General features: G+C 40.9%; 1 protein-coding gene across 1 annotated transcript in view; it reads left to right on the forward strand.

Annotated features, from left to right (window-relative positions):
- Positions 1-20,969, forward strand: part of acbd6 (acyl-CoA binding domain containing 6) — a 41,649-nt gene extending 20,680 nt beyond the window's left edge. The window contains exons 6-8 of the mRNA XM_060932622.1: positions 4,781-4,870; positions 17,176-17,206; positions 19,985-20,969. Coding sequence (XP_060788605.1) covers positions 4,781-4,870; positions 17,176-17,206; positions 19,985-20,139 — 276 coding nt within the window. The 3' untranslated portion in view covers positions 20,140-20,969. The remainder of the gene's footprint in view (positions 1-4,780; positions 4,871-17,175; positions 17,207-19,984) is intronic.
- Positions 20,970-21,221: the final 252 nt, after the last annotated feature.

A 21,221-nucleotide genomic window follows, 5' to 3' on the forward strand; every position in this document is an offset into this window, starting at 1 on the left:
GGGGAGTCTGCCACATGCTGTTGGGCAAACTCCAAACGTGTTTTCTTTTTTTTTTCTTTAAGTAATGGCTTTTTTCTGGCCACTCTTCCATAAAGCCCCGCTCTGTGGAGTGTACGGCTTAAAGTGGTCCTATGGACAGATACTCCCATCTCCACTGTGGATCTTTGCAGCTCCTTCAGTGTTGTCTTTGTTGCATCTCTGATTAATGCCCTCCTTGCCCGGTCTGAGAGTTTTGGTGGGCGGGGCCTTCTCTTGTCAGGTTTGTAGTGGTGCCATATTCTTCCCATTTTGCTATAATGGATTTAATGGAGCTCTGTGGGATATTCCAAGTTTGGGATATTTTTTATAACCCAACCCTGATCTATACTTCTCCACAACTTTGTCTGTGACCTGTTTGGAGGCTCCTTGGTTTTCATGTTGCTTGCTTAGTAGTGTTGCCGAGTCAGGGTCCTTCAAGAACAGGTTGATTTATACAGACGTCATGTGACAGATCATGTGATACTTTAATTGCATACAGTACAGGTGGATCTTAATCAACTAATTATGTCACTTATGAAGTGAATTGGTTGGACCAGCTCTTATTTAGGGGTTTCATACAAAAGGGGGTGAATACTTATGCACACTCCAGATTTCTGTTTTTTCATCTTAATTATTGTTTGTGTCACAATAAAACAACAATTTTCACCTTTAAAGTGGTCGGCATGTTGTGTAAATCAAATGGTGCTAACCGTCCAAAAATCCATTTTAATTCCAGCTTGTAATGCGACAAAACAGGACAAACACCAAGGGGGGTGAATACTTTTGCAAGGCACTGTATTATTACTATCGTTAGTACTCCTGTTACTACTAATATTCTCATTGCTACTATTGTTACCACTGTCCTTACTACCACTACTGTTGTAATTATTACCGTCATTACAGCTATTAGTAGTAATAGTAACAATATTATTACTACTATCACTACTAGTACTACTTTTGCTACTACTATTCTTATCATTACTACTATTACTATTATTACCACTGCTGCTTTTACTACTATCACTTCTTTTACTGCTATTGCTGTAAGCTCTACTGCTACTATTACTACTATCGTTATTACTACCTCTCTCGTTACTCCTACTGTTATTCTGGTTACCTCTACCATTACTACTAGCATTATTACTACTACTAATAATAATAATAGTCGGGGGCGGCACAGTGGTGTAGTGGTTAGCGCTGTCGCCTCACAGCAAGAAGGTCCGGGTTCGAGCCCTGTGGCCGGCGAGGGCCTTTCTGTGCGTAGTTTGCATGTTCTCCCCGTGTCCGCGTGGGTTTCCTCCGGGTGCTCCGGTTTCCCCCACAGTCCAAAGACATGCAGGTTAGGTTAACTGGTGACTCTAAATTGAGCGTAGGTGTGAATGTGAGTGTGAATGGTTGTCTGTGTCTATGTGTCAGCCCTGTGATGACCTGGCGACTTGTCCAGGGTGTACCCCGCCTTTCGCCCGTAGTCAACTGGGATAGGCTCCAGCTCACCTCCGACCCTGTAGAACAGGATAAAGCGGCTACAGATAATGAGATGAGATAATAGTCAGATGTGATATCAGAACTGTAAATTAAAATCTGATACGGTTTTACACAGTTAAATTCCATACAGTGTAGAGATACAGTTTAATATTTTCAGCAACTGGTGATCAGCGATGCTGTAATATGGGATGAAATAAACTCTCTGCATGACCTTTAACCTTTGACCTCTGGGCGTCAGCGTGCATCTCTGCAGAGGGCAAACATATTAGCTTTAATGTAGGAGAAGGAGAAGCGTGGAAATTAAACACAGATAATAATAGAGCGGAATAAAGACTGGGGTTCTGGGGTGTTTGTCCAATTCAGGGTGTGTGTGTAGTGGATTTGTTTTTTTAAAAGGTGGGGGCAGTGTATTGTGGAGTATATGAGGATGGCAGTCAAGAGGAGAGGGTTTTATCCAGGGGTATTGTGGTAGTGGAGGGGGATACAGAAAGCTATTAGTAGAGGGCAGTTTGTATATTTGGAGGGTATTTGTAGAGTGTCGGGGGTATTTATGGGAGTTTGGAGGTATTCGGATTAGGGCTGGTCGATAAAATGATAACGATACGTATCACGATAGACACATACTTGATATCAATAGAAAATGCGTTCGATAGAACGTTTCGATAGAATTTTTTTTTTTTTCAAGAAACAAGCGTTAGCCAGAGCTCTCTCTGGTTTAGGTCCGCTTTCAATCAACTGTTGTTGCGAAGCAAGCTTGGTTGCATGAGCAAAGGCACTCGTCCTCTGGTGCTTAGCAACGCATAGGGAGTGACACGCTGATAGCCAATCATGTAACAGTATCGCGTTTGGTTGCGCCATCTCGTTGTCTCGTGGTCGTGTTTATTTTTTTTCCAGAAACAGCGTGGCCAAGAAAAGAAAGATGAGTGCCGGAACGAGCGAGGAAATTGTAGATAAAGTCAGTAAGGTCAGATGTTACAGATGTAAAGTCTTAAGTCTACCTCAGTTTTACTTTAATTTCTTCTATGTTTACAAAACACTATTTTTATTTTATTAAACCTTCAATGAAAATATACTTGAATAGTTTAAGAATAGTCTAAGTCTACCTCAGTTTCACTCAATTTCTTTTATGTTTATAAAGCACTGCATATTTTTATTTACGTTTTTAAATGTTATTCACCAGAGGGTGAACTTTTTTTGCACTAAACTTGCAGTAAAAAATTAAAAATATGACAGTCCTTCTCACATAGCAGGTTTTGCTATGTTTACATTTAACACTTTGCTCATGTTTTTATAACACATGAGTTTTTTAAGCACTTTATTATTGATAATTGCTCAGTTTTTGTTGTGATCGTAACATTGAACATGCGTGCTGACATTCCTTGCTTATTGGCTGTCAGAGGAAGTTTAAGTTTAAAATAAATGTTTGAATTTAGTATTGTTCCCTCCTGGTCCTTATTTTAAATAGGTCATAAAATGTTTCAATAATTATCGATATCAACCAATATGAAACACTTATATCGTGATACAGATTTCAGCCATATCGCCCAGCCCTAATTCGGATATTTGTATATTGAGAGTTGGTGGGTAATATTGGGGTATGGGGTGGTGTAGGGGAATTTTCAGGTGTTTTTCAGTGGTAGTTAGGTATTTTGAGGATATTCAGATATTAAGTTATTTTTAAGAATATGGTATTCTGGGCTTTGGGGTATTTGGACATTCAAGCAATATGTGGTGTGGTATTTGGGGGATACTGCTGAATATTTCATCATGGTATTCCAGAGTATGCGGGGTATTATTTTATCTGGGGGTATTGAGCAGTATTGGGTGTAGTGGAGGGAGTATATGGGGCTATCAGGAGTACCAGGCAAAATGTATTTGGAAATTACATTATAGAGGGAATAATGTGGATATTTAGAGATGATATATTATGCAGTAAGAGAACAATCAGTTCTTGAAGTTGGTGTGCTGGAAGCAGGAAAAATGGACAAGCACAAGGATCTGAGGGACTTTTGACAAATTGTGATGTTGAGATGACTGACTGGGTCTGAACATCTCCAAAACAGCCCATCCTGTGGGGTGTTCCTGGTACGCAGTGGTTAGTACCGAACAAAAGTGGTCCAAGGATCCAAAAGACAACCGGTGAACCGACGATGGGGTCATGGGTGTCAAAGGCTCATTGATTCGCATGGGGCACGAAGACTCGCTCATATAGTCCAATCCCACAGAAGAGCTACTGTAGCACAAACTGCTGAAAAAACTATTTAAAACTACTATAACCTGTAGTACTGGTGTATTTTGGACGCTGACCTACGGCCATGCTGGATTTTTTCCCCCCACTTTGTTTTTTTTGTTAAAATAGTGCACTATGTAGTGAACAGGGTGTGGTTTTAGAGTGATGTGGTGTTTAATATTGCGAGACTGGAGGAGGAGGGATGTTGGTCTTTGTGTGTGCTGAAAAGTTGATGAACAATCAGAGGGAACGGTGTGCGTAAGAACTCCTCGCTGTGCGCACCCTGCTCCCTCATAAATATCCATTTTAGCGTTGGGCCGCGGTGATCGATGCCATTTAAACGCAGGAATTCGCCGTAAGGAGTTTGCTTTATCTAATTGGTCGTCTGTAAAAAATGAAGTGGGCAGCAGACTCGAGGTGATGGGGGAATTTTTTCTCCTCTGAGCTCTATCCATCCATCATGGCCGCCTGCGCTAAACACTAACCGCTCATTTGTTTCTGGAGCACAAGTACCCATAATGCTTCTCTCTCTCTCACACACACACTCTCACTCGCTCGGAGCAGGACTCGACCTGCCATCACCTCGGGACGTGGCCTGCAGGAGGCGAGGCTCTGAGTTATAAACTACTGCGCAGAATTTATTTATTTTTATTTCTGTAGTGAAGTTTAACTTTGTGAGGATTAAAGGAATGGGGGGAGGGGCTTTAATCTTTCTCTCTCTCTCTCTCTCTCTCTCTCTCTCTCTCTCTCTCTCTCTCTCACACACACACACACACACACACACACACACACACACACACACACACCCCTAAACAGCATTCAGATACCCAACTATTAGATCTAAATGTAGATTTAAAAAAAAGGGGGGGTGACTAAAATTATTATTTTTTTAAAGGTATGTTTAGGCACCACCCCTTTTTTTTATCCACTTACCTGTTCTAAGCCCCTCCCCTTTTATCATTTGCTTTCTGGCCTCCCTCTTGGTTTTTTTTTTCCCCCCCATCTCACTCACCTGATCTAAGCCCCTCCCTCTCTTACCTGTTTCAGGGTCGAGCTCTGCTGCACTGGGCGTGTGACAGAGGACACAAAGAGCTCGTGATTTTCTTACTGAACAACAACGCTAACATCAACAGCCAGGTGTGTATAAACACACACTTTCAGTGTGAGTGGTGTCTTCATTATACAGTATTCAGCATCGCTTCAGAAGACTGTTTTGTTCCAAGGATCTGACACAACACCATCCCAAGGTTGCCATGGTTACTAGGAACGTAGTCATAGTTACAGTTTGTCGGGAATGCAAACACACATTCCCAGATTTGGATCCAATTTTTACTTTGTTCTGGAATCAGTATCTTTCTTCAAGCTGTTGTGGGCGGAGCTTGATGACCTTCCCTGCTGTTTTTTATTTATTTATTTATTTATTTATTTATTTTAAGCCACGCAGTTACCTAAACGACATTTCCTTCATATTGTCGTTCCTCTGGTGATTCAGGAGGATTTAAAAACACAATTTTAAGACTCCGTTCTTTTTCTGGCTGCACGAGTAAATCATTGTGTGGCACCGAAAGAATCCTGACTGAGACGCAGCCGAGGTTTATTTACGCTTGGTGAGAAGAGCTACAGGTGAGATTCAGGTACTTTAAATAAAGTATCATAATGATATGGATGGACACACACACACACACACACACACACACACACACACTTCGGAGGTTTCAGCCGGATTGAGCTGTGTTAATCGTCCTGATCCTCCATGAGACAGATCAATCTGAAGTAATCAGACAAATTGGTTTTTTTTTTTTTTTTTTTTTTATTTATAAAACCCACATTATCAGAACATTTACAAATGATTTTCGTTTTTTAAAATACTGGAGATCAAAGATTAACACATCACACATCGGATTTAATATTAAAACCTCTTTCGGGTTGGTGCTCAGGTACGAGCTACGGCTCCTAAATCCGGCGGCGTGTTTTCAACGAAAAAGACACTTTGATTCAAAAAGTGACGGATTCCTGCTGTACGTGCATGAGGCTTTCTGATGTGCTTCTGATTCCAGACGATCCTGCTCTGTCATTTCCGGTCTGTTTATTTCACGCTAGCTAGAGACGCTATTGATTGGCGTTAATGTTTCGGCTAATTCACCGTGTGTGTGGAGTGATATGACAAAAATATCACATCGCGATACTTTTCTACAATTCACAATATGTAACGTATTTACTTTGGTTAACCAACTACCGGGAAAAGAAATCATCTCGCGTTATAAAAATTAATGTCTACAAAAATAACCACATAGTAAAAATAAAGATGACCAACAAAAATATGGCAATAATAAGTGTAATGGTATCGTGGCATCATTTATCACAATGTAGATGTTTTATCATCATATTGCCAAACTGAAGACAAGCCTAGTTCTCTGTTTATCCCCAAATCTGCCTCATCCAAACCTGAGGCGCGGAGTTTTAACATCGAACAGTGTAATCGCTGTGGAACGCGAAATGCTTTGGAATGTTATAAATTATTATTTGGCACGAGTTACTTCCGGTAAAATCGTGTGCTCTGACTGGTTCCTTGGCGGGCAGAATTTTCCCGTAATGCCTGTGGGTGATTATGGACTTTCTTTCCAAGGCTTTCAGTGTTGCAAAAAACAAACAAAACAACAAAAAAAGATTAATTGGAAATTAAAACGGAATCAAAAATGGCCAAAAGACAAAGACGAGTCACAGAATTATTCAAGAAATGAGCAACGAAGAGCGTTCAGAAACCGCTAACAGAAATTCAGTTTTGAAACCGCTAGCCGTTTATTCTGCATGCACGACTCAACTATGTTACAAATATGACATGACTGAAAGCAGCGTCACGCTTCGTTATAATGAGCATCTATTTTAATCTTAGAAATAAAAAAGCCAGATAATAAACTCCTTATTAACCTCACTTGCACAGCCTTTATGGGAAAATACAGTATAACCTACAGCTCGGTCCAGACTATCAAGACCTCGGTCTGATATTTTCCTGTAAAGACCAAGCAAGCGAGGTTAATGCTTACAAAAGTTAATAAAATTAACTTTTGTATTTATTAAGATTACAGTGACGTTTGCTGATATTCGTGTCATTCTGATCGCTCGCCAAACCTCACGTTGACTTGAAAATACTATTTTTAAAATCTATTACACATTTATTTTTGAACAGATTAACCAACAGAGAATTCCAGGTGACTCCCGCGTCTTTGACTCTGAGATCTTTTTCATGCTCTTCATACACGTTGTATTTTTTCCTGTAAATCTGTGATCTCTGAAACGGGCTCTGTCTTGTTTATCTGAACTGACTGCATTTTATATCACCGTTAAATGCATGCGATTATTTTAATTTGTTGATTGGAATTGTGTGTGTGTGATGGAGGGGGCTGCCATTATAATTTCAATAATTTTAAAATTAATCAGTTGATGGTAGCGGACTGCACACTAATCACTAATCCTAGATCAAGAGCACTACAATAGGTAGTGGCTCCGTCCTGAATCAGTTTAGAGTCTTTTTTTTTTTCCCGCACCACCTGTCTGAGATTTAGTGGCCACATTAAATATTTCTATAAGAGCAGTTCTGACAGGAGCGCAGCTGCAAATCACAGGTTTATATTAACGTGTACACTCTATATTGATATTAATACATTATCGTTTCTATAGTAACAGTATTGGGGGGGGGTGTTGAGTGAAAGAAGAAAGGCTGGTGAGGGAACGAATGTTTGTTTAAACAAGATCACACCGAACATCAGCATGACCTGGAGTGTTATCTCGCTTTTACACAACAGATTTATCAACACGAAATGAATATCGAGTAAATGACATTTTGGACACAATATGACCAAATATTCCATTTATTTTCTGCTCCGTGAGAGGAACTAGATCCCAAAAGCCACACCCACTTTAGCTAACTCGTATGGATTTGTACATTCCCTTTTTAAAGGTGTTTCCACGTGGTTAAATAAATTTCCGTCCCTTTTTCCTTTCCATCTTCATCTGATGAACTTTCATAATTTAATTCACAAGTTATATTCCTGAAAATTATCATTCGTCGTGCTGTCTGCTGATGTCATCAATAACATGACTGTAATAACCGGTTAGGATTAGGAAGTGGAATTTTACGTGATGAGTGGAGTGATGTGACAGTGAAACATCCTGGTGCTGTTGGACTGCCACCAAGTTATATAAAGCTGCTATCATGGATGTTCCACAATGATAAATATAATAATAAACTGAAAAAAATTGACATGTTCTTTTAATAAATAAAAAATAATAATTGTTGTGGTGTGAGAGGAATAAAACACTTGGGGACGTGATGTTCTGGAATTCTGAAGCTGCTCCTTGTCGGAGTGTGAGTGAAGCTACACACTGTTTTAGCACATGATGGACGACCCCATGTTAAACACAGCATACAGACCTCACACACACACACGGAATCTCACAGCAGCTGTTTGAGATTCAGTGGTGAGAGCGACGGTACTTTCAGGTTCCTCGTTTTCCTGCTGTGCAACAAATCACTCCGAGTTCTGCATCATAACAGATCTCGTGCACAATCCATCAGAAACACGGCGCCTTCTTGCTGAAACACTCTGTTCTGAAACACAACATTTCACAGGTTTTTTTTTCTACAAAATACTGGTTGCAATAATGATTGCCTGCTTGCAGCATCAGTTATTTTATTGAATATACTGTATTTTAGATAATCATGATAATCAGGTACTCCTGGTGTTTGACTTGAAAATTTTGACGTGTTGTCCGTAATGTTTTGTGGATTCAGTAAAATTTATTTATAAAGCACATTTAAAACAGCAAAAGTTGACTACGTATTTAGGAACATGAAAAACAAATACAAGGAAAAATGAAAGCAGTTTGGAGGAGGGCTCGTTCCCCCCCCCCCCCCCTCTGTCTTGGACTCCCAGCTACAGATGGTGATCTCCAGATGATGGGGCCGATACTTTTCTGTTGTGCCTCTTAGGAGCGTCTGTCGACTACTTTTAAAGGTGCCTTTCCACCAAAAATGTTTAATACTGGCTCTTTTTGAAATACCATAGTTCACTCCGAGTTGCATATGCATGCTGCATGTGAAAATGTAATTCTACTCCCATTCCCTGTATTAGCTTATGAAAGAAAATAGTCGGAAAAACGAGCAGATCTGAAAAAGCTATACGATCTTGCGTTACTTCGTAAATTAGTATTCATGGCCTCGCCCACCTTGGCTTGCAACCGCCCACGGGAAGGAAGTTCGGATTTAAGCGCGAGGAGAGATAGCAGAGCCAGTGTTGCCAGATTGGGCGGTTTTAAGTGCATTTTGGCGGATTTGAACATATTTTGGGCTGGAAAACGTCAGCAGTATCTGGCAACACTGAGCAGAGCCCATCTCATCAGTAGCTAACGAAGAGGACCTAACAGCAAGTTGAAAACATGTCTGAACAAGTTCGTGCCTGTGTTATTTGTGGCAGTAAGACATCAACGTTGCATTTCTTGCCCAAGATAGAAGAGGTGAAGAAGAAATGGTTGGAATTTATCTTTGGAACACCACCAGCGAAGTGTAATGCAGCGTTAGCGCTGTGTTCTGATCATTTCAACCACAGTGACTTTTCAAACTTCGGTGCCTTCAGTAGTGGTTTTGCTTCGAGGTTGCATTTAATCCCTGGATCTATACCGTCAAGACGATCGACCACCAGCTCACAAGCTGTAAGTAAAACATTAACTTTTTGCTCGAAGGTTTTTGTTACAAAACAGCATGTTCATATTCTCCACGTTAGCATGCATGACATGGTCACAAGCTCGGCAGGGATGAGAGTTTTCCGCTTTTTCTGAGTAAAAAACGACCTTTTTATATTATGCCAAATCTGTTGAGAATTATTTTTTTATTAATTTCAGGGGGTTGGGGTATGTTCCTTCATGCTGTTCAAACTTTATTAACTCCAACGATGTTTACACATTATTTGTAAGTCGCCATGTTTAATCTCGCTGAATGTGATGTAAAATTCGTGTTATCTACATTGTTATTGGTCAAAACATCGATGTCGAGACCATAATAGCCAATCAAAACAGTTTTTACAAAGACGCCCACATTCTTTTTTTTTAAGTCACTCGTTCATTTTATTTGTTTGTTTGTTCAGTAAAAACTCAAACATTTGTTGAATTTTTCTTATTTCCTCGTGTCGCACATCAATGACGTCAGCGCGTGGTATTTTTCCCTTCGCGGTTTGTTCCTTCTTTCTCGCCATAGTAAGACACCCACATCCGCTTGTTCTGACTCACTGGAGGGAGCGTCACAGTGCTGTTAGCCAATCAGAGGTAACATGTTTACATGTCATGAATATTAATGAGTAAGAGCTGAAATCCTGTCGTTCTCCTGCCACCCGCTCCTCCAGCAAACTAGAACAGGCTGAAACAGGAGAACCACAGCATTTTTTTCACCAAAACCGGCTCACAGGGCATTCATTCATACTAGAGCCCACCGCACAATTAATGAAAAAACGATGCAAGGAGACCTTTAATAAATTGACAGTATTACAAGTTACTCAGTAGAGCTACAATTTCTTTCGGGCATACCGTGACTTAGGACTTTACATCCATATATACAACTTTACAGCCAGAGTTACGACTTTACCCCTTGATGTACAACTTTACATCTACAGTTATGACTTTACAACCTGACATATGAGTTTACACCTAGATCTATCCCTGTACAACTTTGCTTATGCCCTTACACCCAGATTTATTACTTTACACTCTGACTTACCAATTTATACCCAGACCTAAGACTTTACAACTTTAGTTAAAACTTTACAACCTTACGAGTTTACGTCAAGACCTAATAATTTACAACTACAGTTGTGACTTTACACCTAGACCTATCACACTGCAGCCTTCCTTTCGACTTTACACCAGACCTAAAACTTTACAACCTTACTTATGAATTTACACCCAGATATTACTTTACATTCTGAATTAACAATTTACACTCAGAACTACAAATTTGCAACATTTTTTTATAACTTTACAACCTTACTTATGACTTTTTACCCAGACCCAAGACTTTACAACTTTAGTTACAACTTTACATATATCTGTGAGTGTTTAGTCTATGTCTTTTTCTTATCTAGAGTGTTTATACTGTTTATTTCAGTTATTCTATTTTTATTTATTGCATTGCCTGTTTGCACCGTGGGTCAGAGAGGACTGAAATTTCATCTGTGCTGTATGTCGAGCATGTATAGCATATTTGACAATAAAGTTGACTTGACTTACATCCACACAAAACTTTACAACCTTGCATACGAGTTTGCATCAAGATCTAAGAATGTACAACTTTAGTTACGACTTTAAACCTAGACCTATCACATTGCAACCTTACTTACAAATTTACACCCAGATATATTACTTTAGACTCTGAATTAACAATTTACCCCCACAGTTATGACTTTCTACCCTGACTTGCATCCTTGTTTGTCTTTACACTCAGAAGTATAACTTTCTACATGGATTTGCAGCATTATACCCAGACTTTACGCCCTGACTAATGATTTTACACCCACATGTATAACTTGCAATGAAACTTGCTTCCAACTTTGTTTTGACCTATAGTACCAATCAAAAGTTTGTACACCCCTACTCCCTTCCTTCAGAGGTGTTTCTGTATTGTGACTCTACATTGTAGAGCAAAACTGAAGACACCAAAACTATGAAATAACATATGGAGCACATTATGGAGAATGTTTTATGTAAAAAACAAAACAAAAAAACTCCAACCAAATCTGTTTGATATTTTAGATTCTTCAGTGTATCCAGCATTTCCCTTGACTCTTTGCACACTATTGTCATTTTCTTAACCAGGTTCATGAGGGAGTCACCTGGAATGCTTTTCAATTAACAGGTGTGTCTCGTCAAAAGGTCATTAGTGGGCGAGTTTTTTGCCTTCTTAATGTGTTTTGACATCATCAAAGAGTAAATAGGTAAATAATAAAAATACTATATCCTTATTCCATCCACAACTGTAGTAATCCATACAGTATTATATCAAAAACCGCTGAACTAAGTAAAGAGAAACAACATCCATTACGTTCAGACATGAAGTAACTTTTAATTATAAAAATAAAGACAAAATATTGAATTAGAAGCTGTGTCCATGCTTTTGACTGGTTCTGTGTATAAATAAACACATGTTGATCATACTGTTAGTAAATTGTTAGGAGGCTAATGCTGGTCAAATTGCTAGAACGCTAATGTTTATCGAATTGTGAGTGGTGATCCATTAGCTGACACGAACTTCACCTTTTTGCTTTCACCATTTTTACTGTTCTGTGTTTATTGAAAATTTGACCCAAACAAGATGTAAAAGGTTCTTAAAAAAATGCAAATCATGTGGCAAGGGCTCTTTAGCAAGCATCATTGGCTGTTAGAATTTTTTTTTCTTGATGCGTCTCTCATTCGTCCCTGCCATCCACAATATGGACACTCAACAGCTTTATTCCTGCTGCTCAAAGCGTCCACATAAATACTGCAGAACATTAAAGCTGTCCGCAGACAGAGAGAGAGAGAGAGAGAGAGAGAATGAATTAAAGTATTTCCCAGCAGAGGCTGGAATTGCCCTGCTGCTGCTGCTGCTGCTGCTGCTTTATTGGTCTTTCCCCACATGAGCTCTTTAGCTTCGCCTGCAGCATTGATTTTCATATTAGTGTGGTTTATGCATTTATTTATTTTTTGTAGTTGTTTTTAAACTGTGCAGATGATCCCGCACTTGCCCATGTTAATTCCCTGCCACTCCTGGCCCAAAGTGGAATCACTTAATGGAGGCTAAGATGTCCCAGGGGGATGGAGGGAGGGAGGGAGGGAGGGAGGACTGAATACAGTTAGCGTTTTGTTTACAGAGACGCTCTCTAAATGCTGAATAGGCACACTGAGAAAAGACTCGGGTAAATCAATGGCAAGAAACCATCAGCGGTTAAAAAAAATAGAAAATCAAAGATGCAAGAGGATGGAGTGAATGCTGATCCGTCCTCCTGCTGGGACAGAATCGGGCTGTATCCATGTTTAGGGATGGCGGTGCACTTCAGTGGAATTTACTGGATGGAAGGACTCACAGATATGGTCAAAAGTTTGTGGACACCTGCCCATGACGCCCATAAGTCCTTGTTGAAGATCTCATTCCAGATTTATTCCCCTTTTCTTCTCTTCTGAGAAGGCTTTCCACTAGATTTTGGGGTGTAGCTGTAGCGATTTGTGTTCAAGACCATAAGTGAGATCAGACACTGATGTTCTGATGTTGGGATGTTGAAGTTCCAGTTCATCCCAAAGGTGTTCAGTGGGGTTGAGTTCAGTCAGGGCTCTGTGCAGGACACTCAAGTTTTTCACTCCAATCTTCTCACACCATGTCTTCATGGAGCTCATTTGGTGTACTTTGGGCATTATTGTTCCCCTGTTGCATGACTGTTGGAGGATCGGTGAAGGTTAAGATGGCTGCTGAAGACCCTAACTGGCTGTGGTGTTCTGTACATGTGAGCTCAGACACCAGTGACTGGTTCATAAAAAGTAAGGCAGTTCAATGTCGACACTAAATGGCACAGAATAGTGTCCCTTGGCAAGTGATCCCTGTTGCTCAATGGGACAGCAAGACTGACACAGTCGTAGAGAAGACTTGTTGCACCACCAAAACGTGAGGTGGGGTTTGTTTTCAGGGTTTACTCCCCAAGCTCTGCCATGTTCTGTGATACTAACAGGGGCACCACGAGTAGGACACATGGTCAGTCTTCACCATGAAGAGGCTAGTGTGGTCAGCTCATAAGTGACCATATGTTGCGCTTCACAGGGTACTGGATGTAGGGAGACCAGTCTAGGGCGCCTATAGGCCACTAGGAAAGGTACTACTCCTGCAGTGATCCTTAACCCCCACCATGACTGGCTGATGTCACACTAATTGATGCCAGTCGTGTTCTCCAGGACTTCTGGCTTTGGAAGTCTGTGGCATTGTTGGAATTTGAACTCAGTCTCCTGACAGGGTGGTGAACATCTTTTGGTTGCGCTGTCCAGGAGTCCTGTTTACCCCCAGTTTGTTGATTGGTAGAGTAGTTCACTTGAGTTCTGACAGGGCCTTGGACTTCCAGGTCCAAGATTCCAAGAGATTTGTGAACTTTACCTTAACATCCCATACCTAATGCTTACTGTCCCAAGTCAGCACCTTAACCATAGAGTTTAACTTGAACTTCCTGGTCTGAGTAGATACCTTAACTAGACCCTTCAACAACACAATAACCAGACTTATGAACTCAACCCCAACTGCCCAGAGTTACGCCTCAACCAGACCCCATTACTCAACCCCAGCTGCCCTAAAGAGACACCTGAACCACACTTGCCCCATGAGATTGAAGCCTTAATGAAGTTAACTTTTGGAAGAAACTTTATCCAGACTCACTAATTCAGCCCTTCGAACCTGGTTCAGTTTTGAAACTCTGTTTTGTTGTACCTGCTGTGGGGGATAAACAACATGACTCGCAAAGGTCTTAAAAAATAAAAAAGATTATGATAAGTCGAAACCATTAAATCATCGAAACAGTTTGTTTAAAACTGAAAAATCTGAAAAAGGAGAACGTCACGACACTACTAAAGATATAGTTTGTGCTGGAGAAGAAGGGACGCCAGCCAGAGGTGTTCATCATGATGTTTACATTCGATTAATCTTTAGTCTGTGCTGTTTTTAGTTCCACCCACTTGACCTGGCTCGGCTCATGTGGTACCTGGTTAAAAAGGGGGGCCTATTTAAATATGTCGCATCTTTTAAGGAGATGGAAATAGTGACAGCATGGAGGATCATGGGTATTTTCCAGGGCAGTCCATAAGTAGACACCCAAAGGTTTTGATGCTGTAATGTACAGTGACGGTGTCCAGCCATCTCAAGGACAGTTTGAAGAGTATAATGAACACACACACACACACACACACACACACACAGGTGAAGCAGATGCAATTAGGACTGACCAGGTCTCTTGATCCTTTTAAAACACACACACACACACACACTAAATGTGTACACATCCAAATGTTTTTGTGTGTGTGTGTTCGTTCTGATGAATGGTACTTGCTGATTAGTGTGCATCTGCATAAGAACAGAGCAAAGCTCTATCGATCCCTTTATCTGCTGCACTCGTTCATCATAAATCATCATTACTTACCCATTTCCCTCACTTCTCAAACTGTGCTATCGGGGGGGGATAAGAAACAGATTACAAGACTAAAAGATAAAAGAAGAAACACATCGAGAGAGATGGAACGGGTGGAAAGTAAGAAATGAGAATAAAGAGAAATAAAAATGGAGAGTGAGAGGGAGAGAGAGATGGAGGCAGAAGGAGAGGAGAGAGAATTAGAAAGACCACTGCATGAGACCTACTTTTCTCTTTAAATTCTCTTTATTATTTTCCTTGTCTGTCTGTTCATGTCTTTTTACTCATCTTTTCTCTCCTCCCCCTTCTGTGTGTGTGTCTCTACATTGCTCCTGTAATCCAATTGGTGAATACTCAGGGGTTTTTGGCTCGAGACGTAGAGTGATAGAGCGAGAGTGGAATATTGATAGTCTTTAGAGCACACACACACACACACACACACAATCAGCAAGTGCATATTTTCATATCATGATAGTTGCTTAAATTTTTTATCATGATTGTAATTATTATTGTTGTAGATGAATAACAAGTGCAGTGTGATTTATTTGTCTGTGTCCTCGTCCGATCCGTCAGCAATTAGATAAATGTCCCTCGGCTGTGTCTCATTCAGAATCATCACACACTTCATCACCTGTCATCACTGCTGGTGGAGGGAGGGAAGGAAGGAAGAAGAGAAAAGTAAAAGAAGGAATAAAAAAATAGGGAGAAAGAAGAAAAGTTTAAAAAAAGTAAGGAAAGTGATGCGGAAAAGAAGGGTGATGGAAGGAAGGGTGAAGAAGAAAGTAAAAAATGAAGAGAAAAGTCAAAAAGGAGAATGAGCATTATGTGAGTTTTCTAAAGCAAGAGGAAAACCTGAACAAAGGTTAAATGAGAGAGAGAGAGAGTCTGTGTTGTAATGGATAAATGATGTAAAGGGTCACACCTCGACCCCCATTAAAAAAAAAAAGGCCAACAAGCCAATTTCTCCCTGATTCCATCAGACTCTTCCTCATTCATTAACCTGAACACACACACACACACACACACACGAGTAGTGTTCCTGTAGTAACTTGTGTGTGTTCCAGTTTCAGATTACTGAAAGCAGATTAGAGAGCTAAAGCTGTGCATGTTTAATTATGCCTGTATCTCTCTCTCACACACACACACACACACACACACACATTCTGAGCTCCCTGGATCACTAGAGATTTGTTTCCATGTTACACTGATTCTGTGTGTGTGCGTGTGTATATTCCACTCATTGGGGCAACAAATGATGACGGGGCAATTAAAAGCTCATCAGTTGTGTGACGGTGCTCACCAGCAGGCAATTAAAGCATTATTTAACCTGGATGATGTGTGTGTCATCTGCTACACGTCTCGATTTACAGCTCTCTCACACACACACACACACACACACAGCCATGACGTTTGTCCTAAACATTAACCCATGTCCTAAATATTCTCTCTCTCTCTCTCTCTCTCACACACACACACACACACCCCAAAATGTTAGAACTGTGTTTAATTGTTTACTGATTAAAACTCTGTCCTCGATCACTGACTCCATCTTTGGTTATTGGTTCATCCTCAGTCTGTGATTCTGTCCATGGATCCATGCCTGACCTATCATGCCGCCGTCAGTCAGTGATCCTGTCCTATGACTATTGGTCCTTGCCCCTGGCCTTTGACCCCATCCCTGTTCTATCTATGACTCCATCCCCAGTCTGTTGATCCCCGTCCCCGGTCTGTTGGTCTCCATCCCTGTCCTAGCGCTGACTCTGTGCCTGGACTACGACCCCATGGTCTGTTGGTCCCCAGTCACTGACTCCGTCCTTGGTCAATGAGTCCTCAGGGTTTATTACATCTTGGGTGGATCCCCCCCCCCCCCCCCAACCCACACACACGCACTTTTAAGCCAGTCTCATTGTTCAGATTTCACTTGTTCCCTAGTTTTCTTTTTTTTTATCCTGGTCTTTTCATCCCTCTTTACAGTACCAACGTCTGATTTTTGTTTACTTCAGCATTTCTTTTGTCTAGCTTTCCTGTTTCCTGTCTGTAGTCCTAGTGCTTGTGTCCTGTGCCCCCCCCCCCCCCCCCCAACAAATGGAGATCTTCATGGAGTCTTTGTGTGATTTAAGGGTTTAGTTATGGGATCAGTCAGAATCCAGACTTCAACAGTGCTGTGATGTAAAACACCATCGTATTATACTTAAAAGACAAAAATTGTTCACTCAGAATAAAATGTGTTCTCTCTCTCTCTCTCTCTCTCTCTCTCTCCAGGATAATGAAGGTCAGACTCCTCTGCATTATGGTAAGAACCCCACATTTCCTGGGATCTGAACTTTCTGAGGATGTTGTAATAGAGAACTGCTCTCACCACATCATCATCTCTTTAACTGTTTAACAGCTCCGAGAAGAAACACTGGAATAAACGACACACACAGAGTTAATAAATTGTCTCCATCACTTTAGTTATCATTTTAACAACTTCATGGTATTTTAATGGGAAAGAAGGAGAAGTTTACATAAGTGTAACAGCACGACACTTTTTAAATATTTAATGAGCTTAAGGGGAAGTGGACTCGGAATGTTCACTATAAAGGGAGAAGGAAGCTTGGGATGTGAACAACAAGGATCATAGAATTCAAGGGACAATGAGTCTAGAAAAGGCAATTCTAAAGTATAAAGAAAATCGGGATGCTGCCGAACAAAGGATTTAAGGAAGACAGGATCTAGAGCTGGAAAAGGAAGTTGGAACACGAGGAAGGAAAAAGAAACAAGGAAGCTAAAACCAGGAGGTTTAGTTTAAACTGTATTATACACAGAATCCAAAAAGATAAACCTTATTTACATTGGAGCTGTGCTTAGTTAAAGGAATTATGTACAAGTACATAAAGAATATTAAAATTAACAAAAAAAATAATAAAACAAAAATAAGAAACTACATTAACAATTCTACATAGCATCAGATGAAATGATATCGAAGGTCAGATTAGTGCCAGTACTTAAATACGCAGACTAATAATTAACTTTAACCCAATAATTATTAATAAAAGCCCTCACAAAAAAAGATTTCTTGATACTGTCATCAAGACTATTAAACAATTTGGCAGCAGAAAAGGAAAAAGAACGAAGGCCAGACTTAGAAGAAACTTTTGACATATGAATATTATTTCTAGATCTAGTGTTATAATTATGTACTTCTGAATTCAAGCAAAAAATTTAACCAAGGAAAAGAACCAAGCTGGGGCGGCACGGTGGTGTAGTGGTTAGCGCTGTCGCCTCACAGCAAGAAGGTCCTGGGTTCGAACCCCGGGTCCGGCGAAGGCCTTTCTGTGTGGAGTTTGCATGTTCTCCCCGTGTCCGCGTGGGTTTCCTCCAGGTGCTCCGGTTTCCCCCACAGTCCAAAGACATGCAGGTTAGGTTAACTGGTGACTAAATTGACCGTAGGTGTGAATGTGAGTGTGAATGGTTGTCTGTGTCTATGTGTCAGCCCTGTGATGACCTGGCGACTTGTCCAGGGTGTACCCCGCCTTTCACCCGTAGTCAGCTGGGATAGGCTCCAGCTTGCCTGCGACCCTGTAGAACAGGATAAAGCGGCTAGAGATAATGAGATGAGATGAGAAGAACCAAGCTGTTAAAGAGAAAAAAAGAAAGGAAGGAAAAGTGAATTTAGTGAACAAGGAATCGAAAATTAGGGAAAGAAAAAAAAAAAGTACCAGAAAAAATTATGGAACAGAGAATTCAAGAAATAAGGAATGTTGATGAGAGGAAGTAGGGAACGAGGAATTTCAGGAAAGAGGAAGCTAGAACAGGTTAAGGTGAAAAAACAAGCCATTCATTCCTTCGTCTTCGGTAACTGATTTAATTCCAGCCAGAGTCGTGCTGGATCCAGAGCCAAACTCGACACAAAGAAACCAGGGAACATTGAGGAGTAAAGAGGGAACAAGGGAGCGAGAACTAGTGGCCTTGGCACGAAGGGAACAATGAGATGAGGTGGATTGGAACACGCATGTTAGTGACTCCTGCTGCGTTTTCTCTCATTGTTCCATCAAGTGAATTTCATCCATCACTGTCTCCTTTCTGAGAGAGTGTGTGTGTGTGTGTGTGTGTGTGTGTGTGTGTGTGGGGAGTCTGTAATAATCACCAGTTGTCCCAGAGGAAATCAGCCCTCTTTCCATGTCACATAACAATACGTGTGTGTGAGAGCCATCTGTCCTTGGACTGGGCACTTGGCAGGATGAAAAAGTAATAAACATAAGAGATGGTGTGTGTGTGTGTGCACAATGTAACGACACTGAAGGGTCATGTACGTAACCCATGTACAGTGGAAACACAGACCAGGAACATCTTCAGGAACTCTTTAGTTCTTGTAACAGTTCTGGAACCATAACATTACACACACATTAGTGTGGTGGAAAGGTTCCACTTCGCTCCACATCTAAATTAATGTTTTTGTGCTTGACCAATCAGCCATGTTTAGTACAATAAGCTCCGCCCCAATAGCTCCTGGCCTGCAGAAAAGTACTGACTCCGGAGCCGAAAGTTTAAAAAAAAAAAGGTTCCTGGAACTAAAACCAGCCCAGGATCCTCTAAAAGAAAGGTCTTAAAGTTCCTAAATTATTGAAAAGGTTCTTGTGCTAGAAACACACCGTCTGATTATTTTAAAGCATGTAAAGCAGCTGTCTGTCTGTCTGTCTGTCTGTCTGTCTGTCTCTCTTTCAGTCTCTCGTTCTGTCTCTTGATATGTCTCTCTGCCACATGTCCCCTCCCTCTCTCTCTCTCTCTCTCTGGCTCTGAGGTTAAAAGCTCTTAGTCAGTCAGCATTTTTGTCTTGAAGAGTCAAGTAAGTGTGTGTGTGTGTGTGTGTGTGTGTGTGTGTGTGTGTGTGTGTAAAAGCTCTCTGGATTTTTCAGCATCAGTTCAGGAGCTTCACTAACCTGGTTAAGGGGACACACACACACACACCACACACACAGTGTACAGAGGAGTGTATTAACTGTCTGTCTGTCTGTCTCTTGTCCCTTTCTCTGTTCGTTTCATTTTCTCTCTCTCTCTCTCTCTCTCTCTCACTGTCCCCCCTCCCCAGCGTCTGCGTGCGAGTTCGATGAGATTGTGGAGCTCCTCCTGCAGAGTGGTGCTGATCCCTCCATTAAAGATGGAGAAGGTTCTCTCCCTGAGGAAGTGACCGAGTCCAGCTCCATCTCCTCTCTCCTCCGGCAGTACAGCGCTCCCAAAGGATAAAAACACACACACACACACACACACACACACATCACATCACATCACATCACTCCACAGCCAATCTGAGCCAGTACACACCTCTCTCTCTCTCTCTCTCTCTCTGTGGTTATTAGGATGGAGTCGGACCTGCTGTGTGTTTTGGAGACTGTAAGGGGGTTGGGGGTTCGGGAAGGAGTTGGAGGGATCAGTAGGAGTAAATATTAATGTGCACTCTGAATATTCAGTGGTTCAGGATACCGAGCTTTAGCGATGAGGGTTTAGGGTATAGGGCTTGGGAGTGAAGGATGTAGGGGTTAGGGCTCACGGTTTGGATGTTAACTTTTTAGTATTTAGGGTGTAGGGGTTTGGATATTTAGGTCAAACTCCTAATCACTAAACCCTAAATCTAACCAATAAACACCCACGCCCTGTTCCTCAAATCCCTAACCCCTAACTCGCTCACTAAACCCTAAAACTTGAACACTGAGTACTGATGCTCAATTAACAACACTGAACTGACTTCCTCTTTACGCACACACACACACACACACACACACACACACACACACACACACTCTAGTTTTCTTTAACAGTTAGCCTCAGTGTTATTGTTCTGTTAAAATCACTGAATCTTAAAAGCAGTTTGTTGTACCTGCATTGTGAGTGTGTTCAGAGAGAGAGTGTGTGTGTGTGTGTGTGTGTGTGTGTGTGTGTGTGTGTGTGTGTGTGTGTGTGTGTGTGTGTTTTGGAATGTGTACAGCTTTGTTTCTGTTCGTGCTACAGGTTTTGTTTGCGGTTCTGTTTGTTCTGTTCAAGAAACAAATACAACAATAAAAACAATATCGCTGTGATTGTATTTATATCATTATACTTTATACTCATCCTGATCTAATACAACGCCGTGTGTACGCGCGCATGCGCCTGTTTTTTTTGGTGCTGAAGTTGATTATTTTCCTGTAATAGCATACCCCTCAGTGTTTTATTCCTCTTATTCTACAGCAATTTACTAACAGTTACAATTTATTATTTATTAAAGACCAGCATACTTTTATCTATTTATAGTTGCATTTAATGTTTTGGAAAAGACGTTCATTCCTTTTCTC

The sequence above is a fragment of the Neoarius graeffei genome, chromosome 10 (assembly GCF_027579695.1).
Source record: "Neoarius graeffei isolate fNeoGra1 chromosome 10, fNeoGra1.pri, whole genome shotgun sequence".
NCBI lineage: Eukaryota > Metazoa > Chordata > Actinopteri > Siluriformes > Ariidae > Neoarius > Neoarius graeffei.